The following is an 8,516-nucleotide window of genomic DNA, read 5'->3' as shown; positions in this document are numbered from 1 at the left end:
ATTGACCCAGATTGTATGCTTAAAGCCTGAGGCTGCAGGTGGCCTGAACACCGGCCATAGGATTCTAATTGCTTAACGGCCGTATTATGATGTCACAATCGGCAATGTTAAGTCTATGGGGATTTTTAAAAAGTTTTTCTTAAACTAAGTAAGCTAAGTTTAAAAAGTATAAAAGTTTCAAAGTTGAAAAGACATAGCAGCTTTGTCCATTTGAATACCTACGTTACAAAGTTTGAATGAAGTTTCTGTTCAAGAGAAATAGTGTACGGAAAAAGTGGTAAGCGGAATAATAATAAGTTGTTGATGTTGCCTTGGAAGAACAGTACAGTGCATTTTCATGCACTGTAATAAGTTGCCTAGGAAGAACAGTACAGTGCATGACTGTAAAAAGCCTTGGAATAACAGTACAGTGCATTTTCATGCACTGTAACTAGAAAATGCAATTCCAGGGAATTACCATTGCATGTAAATGTAAAAAAGCTGCTGTGTATAACATTAAATTACTTACAGTATGATTATTCAGATTACATAGACGTGTCCAGTATTCTTGAAAACCACTTGATTAGATGTTAGCTTAGAGTATATGACAGTCAGTAAAAATAAATTGTTAATTCAATATTGATCAACATTCTTTTTTTTAATACAGCAGAATGATACTCAGAATACACTAATGAACACTTAACAACCAATGTAAGCTTGAAGTAAAAAAAAAAGTCACAGTTGTGTGTGTGTATATATATATATACAGAACTTGATAATGCCAATCATATTATCCTAAGACAGATCTATTTATCAGTGGTAATTCTGAAATGGCAGCAAGAGCTAGAGGTCTCAGTTAATTGTAATAAATAGGTCACTTTTGATGGTGATATAGACTGAAGAACAAGATTCAGCCCTTCAGATGATCAGTTTTAGACAGAACTTAGGTTAGAATCTTAATTTTCACACAGCACAGCTCAGGTCTAAAAACAGAGGTCTAACAACATAGCTAAGTTTCACAGATGTCACAGCACATGATTCAAATGTATGCATGCTTCATATAGTTGTCGGCATAGTCCTCCTGCAACAATATAATACTCAGAATGTCTCAGTGTAGATCTCAGATCTACGTCTATAGTTCAAAGGTATGTGCAGATATGTTGAGATATGGTCACATGTTTTTAGGAATGAATGTAAGTGTTAACCCTTAAAGGTGTACGTTTTTGAACATTCTAAGTTCCGCAACAATTGAAGGTTCTAAAATTCTATGTTGAATTCAATGAACCCAGATATTCTTTAGAATGTTCATTTCTCAACATTCCGTACTCCTTTAAGGGTTAATGTCAGCGATGTATGGTTGGCAGGATATGCACACAGACAGGCACACACGAAATGTAATACATGGTCACCACCACACTGGTCTGGAACCTAAAAGACAAAAGCAAACAAGTTAGTTATACCAAAAACAAGGAATGTGTACAATTGTTCAATACAACTTAGATATTTAAGTGAGATTGTTGCACCATAAATTTGTAATGGTAGTTAAATATACTAGCCTATAGTATTGCAAACAAAGCAACATTTTGTGTTTTATTCATTTCAGTTTAAGGATAGTTGGTAGGAAAAGGGTGTGTTGTTGCTGTTGAAAATCATCAACTGAGTCTTAAGGATGGACCATTCTGATATTATGTACAGTATCTTGATAACCAACTACAATAGTTTATACAGCTTGCTAGGTCTGTCATCCACATTTTTTCTACAGATTACGATGTAGACCTACTGGTAACACTTTACTTGACGGGTGAGTTCATAACACATTCATAGCAGCTGTCATAAACTGCACATAAAGCATTCATGACTGTTTCATGAGACATGACTCAACATTCATACCAAACCTTTCATGAATGTGGAAGACGGAACGACAACAACTTGTCAAAATAAAAGTCCAACAATCGCAAAGCAGCATTGCCATTTTTGTTCCAAACCTCTTACCTGATCACATCACATCTGAGTCAATGGGCTACTCCGGTGCCAAAAAGACATGCACTTTTCATGCACTGTAATAAGAAGCCTAGGAAGAACAGTACAGTGCATTTTCATGCACTGTAATAAGAAGCCTTGGAAGAACAGTACAGTGCATTTTCATGCACTGTACTGTTCTTCCTAGGCTTCTTCTTCTAACGCAATTAATGCAGCTTCAACCGCTTAACGTAGAAACTTCATTCAAACTTTGTCACATAGATCTTACTTAGGACACCCGGGCAATGTATTTTTCATCTTTGTAACTTTTATACTTTTTAAACTATTAATTAAAAACTACTCAACATTTCTCCATAGACTTAACATTGGCTGATGACATCACAATAGAGCCGTTAAGCAATTAGAATCCTATGGCAGGTGTTCCGGCCACCTGGATCAACTGCCAGTCTCAGGCTTTAAGCATACAAACTGGCCCTATTAAGACTACACATCCTGTTCAACTGCTTCCTCTGCCAAAAATCAAAATAAAAGTCCTCACTACAATATTTCACTGTTAAACAATTTAACCCTTTAAACTACTGAACTTTTTAACTGTTCAGCCATTGTAACTGTTACTTGTCATCAACTATGACTCCTACCCACTGTAGCTAGTTAACATGGTTAGCATAGTTAGCATGTTAGCATTGTAAGCATGGTTAACATTTTTAGCAAAACTGTTAAAAATTATTAGGTAAGTTAGCTAAGTAACATGGTTAGCATAGTTAGCATTGCTAACATTTTTAGCAAAACTGCTAAAAATGATTAGCTAAGTTAGTTAAGTAACATGGTTAGCATGCTAGTTAGCATAACTACTAAAAATGATCAGCTAAGTTAGCTAAGTCATATGGTTAGCATAGTTAACATAACTGCTAAAAATGATTAGCTAAGTTAGCTAAGTCATATGGTTAACATAGTTAGCATGTTAATTAGCATAACTGCTAAAAATGATTAGCTAAGACACATGGTTAGCATAGTTAGCATGCCTACTAAAAATTATTAGCTAGGTTAGCTAAGTCACATGGTTAGCATAGTTAACATTTTAACATTGTTAACATGCTAGTTAGCATAGTAACTTGGTTAACATTATTATCTTTGTAAACATATTTGCAAACATTAGAGCCATTCCAACTGTCAGTTATCGTCAACTATCTACCTAAATAATTTAACCATTTAAAGTATCCACCTATTTAACTGTTCAGTCATTCCAACTATATTAAACCTCATCTACTTAGCAACCAATATAGTTTGTTTTTACTCTGTATGATATTTTACATCATATTTTTGCATTTTCATGCACTGTATTTTCTTCAGGAAATGCTTTTCTAGTTAGAAAAAAAGATATTCACATCCAGTTGTCTTCAACAATTTGTTATAATCAATATCTCTATGATATGATAAATTGAATAAACCTAGCACTACAAACCATCCTCAGGAAGGAAGAAGCAGAAAAACTAACATGGAAGTAGGGCATTTCAAGAGAGAAAGAGCCGTACTGGTATATGACAGCACAGCAGTACATTATTGTGTACTTGTTTGCTCATAAGTGATATAATCAAACAACACTGATACCCATGCAGAAAAATGATAATGACCATGACAATAACGGCCCCCCACTAGGTCTCATTCCAACAAATCCGGCCCACTACCTAATTTGAGTTTGACACCCCTGGTCTGGCTCATCAGGCTAGTCCAATCCAACTAAATGCCAAAATCATGACCATGAAAACTACAACATTTGTATATTACTTTAATGTGCTCCTTCCTCAACATATTTAACGTGCACTGTTCTACCTTACAGATGTTATAGTAGCATAGGGAACAGTTCAAACTCTGTTAAATAAATGACATACTCTCAGGATCAAGACAAATATTATCAGACTTCTCCTCCATTATCAGATCCTCCAGTGTTCCATACTGTGGGCTGCTGCTTCCAGCAAGTTCCTGAAACAAGTAATCAAGAATAGGCTATGCCATATGAAAACAGCCTATCCTGGATTACTTGAATCAGGTAAAAGCCAAATATGTGATGTGATGTACAACAAATGAAAAATTCTTGGCTTAACTATTTAAAGTGATCTTATGGTATAAATATTGTAAATGCTATGAAATCTGCACCTTTTCAACAAATCTAGCAATGTTTTTCATCCATTGTATATGCATAAATTGACCATCTTCACTCTAAAAGGGCAAACTTTTAGCCACGCTTTTCGTTGTTTGCCAAAAGACAGAGCAACATCCTTGCATGATCATGCTCAGTCGTAATGTTATATTCTGAAAGGGGCATTTTACGACTAATGTGTGTACATGCCCCAATATTCCAGTTAAAATATGCTAGGGGTCCTATTCAGGTTTTTTTTATGATCTTAATTGCAACTGGAATAAGGTCTTTACATGACTCATACACAATCAAAACATTGTCATTATTCCAATTAAAACATGAATATGGTGGACATGAAAATATGGCTGTTTAGGTATGATGTTAGAAACTACTGTAAGATTAAGATAATTCAATTAAATTAAATTGAAATGAAATTACCTAAATTAAAATTCTGCATTATTTCCACCTTTCACAGCTGTAAGTAATGTGCTGTAGTACATTTCAATTCTGCTTCTGTACTACACTGCTTATGTCCAGAGTTATCCAGTCACTTCATATGACTGTTTAAAGATTACACAACTGGATTACAAATGCATTTATACAGTAGTAATTTCAGTGCTCCAAACATAATGTGCCACTCTGAAAAGATAGTTGGTTTGTCATTCCAAATGTTCCCTTTTTGAAGCGCTAGTGGGTCATTCCAAGTCAAATGACCCTGAAGCTCACAAGTCACCCTCTCAGGAAAAAAAAAGAAAAATCACAGGTGATGCCATGCCAAACCTAAAAAAATAAAAATAAAATGAGAAATACTTTATTAATCTCAGAGGAAATGTGATTGTCACAACAGCACTGTCTGATGCATGTAAACAAATACACTATGAGTTTGAGATCATATTCTCCCGGCGGTAACAGGAGAGCATGCTCAAAGTGAAAGATTTGGTTAAAGCCGACCAATGGTGTTGAGCAATACCTTTAAATGGAATGTGTCACAGTTTACAGTAGGCTATTACATCAGCCTTTAAAATCTCAATACTGCTGCACATCTGATCTGAATAGTTTTTCAAAGAATAATACGTAGCATTGCTTCTGCTGTTCCAAGAAATTCAATTCACGAAACCATGGGTATAGCTTTTCAAACATGTTTAGGGCGTTTTCAGACATATAGTTAGATTGTACAGCTCCCTGGTCGCTTCCTGTGTGTCAACCACCATTTGGAATAAAGCCTCCCAGTCCTGGCTCAGTGTGCCCTGACATAAATACTGGTTGCAATCATTTTTAGTAAATGTACAACTGTTTATTGAAGCTACAATACAATTATGAAAGACTAAAAGGCTGTCTGTGTGGTTTTGTTTACAATATGAATGTTATTCATATGAATGTTATGCAAGTACACTAACAAGTAATGAAATGCATACAACTTCTAGAACAATGCTGTTGGAAAATTATATTACTGCTCAAAAATTATGCATGATTTTTTATCTAAGAACTCATGTAAGAATGACCAGAAAATCTCATTATCTTATTTGGTAAATGCTCATCTACATTAACACTTTTTGCACAATATATTTAAGGACACCTTGCAAATTTCACAATTAATTTGAGGGAATTCCCATTATTTATATTGAATAGGTTTCCTAAACAAATTAGAGAAGAGAAGAGTTTGTGAGATATACTACTGAGAGTAATGGGTGTGGAGATGGACACAGCGCTGTGCAGAAATTTCATGTGAATTCAAGGTTCATTGTTCCGTTTTTTTCTCTGGAAAACAGCTGATGGATTAGTCAGATCAAGTGAGCATGCTAGTTAATCAACCTTAGTCATCAAATTAACACAATGCCGTTTGGTGAATACCTTTATTTAAAGGATAATTCCAGTACAGTGTTTCCCACAGAATTGGTATTAAGATCGTCTTGGTAGTGTATAGGTCTAATTGAGTGCCTGTCACTTTATGACGTTTGAGGGAACCCCTGCAATTGTAACACAGTTGAAAGGCTGCTGATGTGTGGATGCAATTCATAACGTTTTCTAAATAGTTAAAATAAAGGTTCACATACTTCTCCTTGGGACAAGCACTTTTGAATTTTGGAAAACACTTTTCCATTTACATCGGGATTTTGCAAACATTCAGAGTCAATAAAATGAGCCCTTCAACGAAATTGACAAGCAGCTGTAAGTAGGCTAAGCATGCTAAATTCGACATCCAAACAGTATTCTAACGTTAGCTTTGAGATACTGCTTGATTTCATAACTTAACTTAGTTTAGTCTCTTCAATGTAGCCTACTATGTTGTGATAAGACCTTAGCAGAGTTCAATTCAATGCAGCAGTTTTGAACAAATTTGCACAGCATGGTCACGATGCTAAAGCGGTTTAATAGCAATTTAGCCAGGCGTCTTCTATGCAATGCTTCTATGTGGCAACAACAATCCTTCAACAATCGTGAATATTTTGTTAAATGCACATGCAGAGGAGTGGCAGCGGGCTCTGAGAGAGAGCTGGGGGCAAGGAAAGGCTGGCGTCGTAAAAAAAACAGCTCAATGGCAATGCAAGGATTTGACCTTATATTTAATTTAAATTAAATTAAATTAAATTAAATTAAATTAAATTAAATTAAACATAGAATATTAATCTGTGGCGGTCGATTTTTATTTCGTGGCGCCCCGCCACAGATTAGTCAATGTATGGGAAACACTGCAGCATTTAGCACTTTGAGTCGCTTTTCTGCTTTGTTTGAACTAGAATGGTGGACACAGAAATGTTGGCTATGGGTCCCTTCTTGACTTTTTGACTCGTTTAGAATCGCCTTTGACTGCTTCAGAGTGGCTGGCTACAGGCATGCACAAACATGTCTTTAAAACAACCCTTAAAGTTCGTTTTCAAAACTGTGCAACTCACCGAGTGGTTAGTGATGTTCGTTGATGTTAGTGGTTAGTAGGGGTGGGCGATATATATCGTCTGCGATAATATCATGATTGTTGTTTTAACGATGTGCAAATTGACATTATCGAGTATTTAAATTACTTATGGGGGAAAAACACTCGAAATCACACATTGAAACCCCATACATTCACTAAATCCAGAAGGTGTATGCGAGAGAAGCCCCTTGCTGCAGCAGAGCAAGTGTCACATGATCGCTAGTGGGTCCAGTTGTCACATGCACGACTAATGTTTATTTTGTGCAGCGAGACATACTTGGGATTTTGTGCAGCTACTTCTGTTCAAGTAGCATTGATGAGACAGTCACGTTTTTTCCTACACGGTATTATATGGCGAGAAAACATTAGCCTTTGAGTATTTTGATAGTCAGTTGTAAACAAAGAACTCTTCTAATGTAACCCTTTTGCAAATGGACTGAAGTTCGCTCTAAATACGTTTATCGATTATGCTAACCGTTAACATCTTTATGGGATTTCTCATATACATTAGCCATAAGCTAACACATTAGTTTCTATTCTGTAACTTGGAATGCTAGTCTGCATGATTGCTCTTAAACAAAACATCAAAGGAAATAACAGAGATGTACACTGTTGGTCTGCTTAGTTTTACAGTGAATCCTATGGGCAGCCGTGGCCTACTTTCTCTTGGGAAACTGTCAGGCCTATTCATCTTCTCTAATGTAGCTGGCTAGACCATGTCATTGCCTCACACACAAGTGGGGGCAGAATTGGAAATGTGTCATAGAGTGACAATGCATTGGTTGATTTGGTCACAGTTAGGTTAGTCACAAGGTTAGGTTATTATTGTATTGATGATATTCATAAATAATGAGCTGTAAAGTAACTCAGACTTTACAGATTTTTTTAAAAGGATATCGACTAATTATCGTTATCGTCAAAATCACAAAAAATATCAAGATATTATTTTTTGTCCATATCGCTCACCCCTAGTGGTTAGTGATGTTCGTTCGGACTGCGCCTTTAAATAGGCAACTTTTTATCTATCAGCACAATGCTACAGTAGGCTATTTCCACTAAATATTCAGCTCAATATTATGTGCAAGACTAATACAATATTCCACATTCTTTATGACTGCATTAATAAAGAATGGGAGGATCAGTGTGGAATAGTGTGGTCTATTAGTAGGCCTAAGGTAGACAGGCTTTGTGGTTAAAACTATGAAAACCAGTAACGTTAGGCTAGTCTGTCACAGCTAACTTCAAGCACAGCTTACACGCGCAGAAATTAAAATTCAATATCAGCATCACAAGATTCATTATCGGAAAATCCTGACAGCGAACCCGATGCAAAGCTGAAACGAGAAAAAAACAACTTTGGTTACACTTTACTTGACAGTGTTGACATAAGAGTGACATGACACTGTCATGAACGTGTCATAAACAAGTCATAAATGTGACATGACATAACGCTTCTGTTATTAAGTGACATAAGGTTTTTGTCATAACAAGTTAGGGTTAGGATTA

At 35.8% G+C, this 8,516-nt stretch overlaps 1 protein-coding gene across 1 annotated transcript in view; it reads right to left on the bottom strand.

Annotated features, from left to right (window-relative positions):
- Window positions 1-719: 719 nt before the first annotated feature.
- Window positions 720-8,516, bottom strand: part of LOC125293832 — a 37,255-nt gene continuing 29,458 nt past the window's right edge. Inside the window, exon 5 of the mRNA XM_048241977.1 lies at window positions 720-1,407. Coding sequence (XP_048097934.1) covers window positions 1,385-1,407 — 23 coding nt within the window. The 3' untranslated portion in view covers window positions 720-1,384. The remainder of the gene's footprint in view (window positions 1,408-8,516) is intronic.

This window comes from Alosa alosa, chromosome 4, assembly GCF_017589495.1.
Source record: "Alosa alosa isolate M-15738 ecotype Scorff River chromosome 4, AALO_Geno_1.1, whole genome shotgun sequence".
Taxonomy (NCBI): Eukaryota; Metazoa; Chordata; class Actinopteri; order Clupeiformes; family Clupeidae; genus Alosa; species Alosa alosa.
Note: the sequence above shows the minus strand (reverse complement) of the source record. Positions and strands in the feature narration are given on the sequence as shown.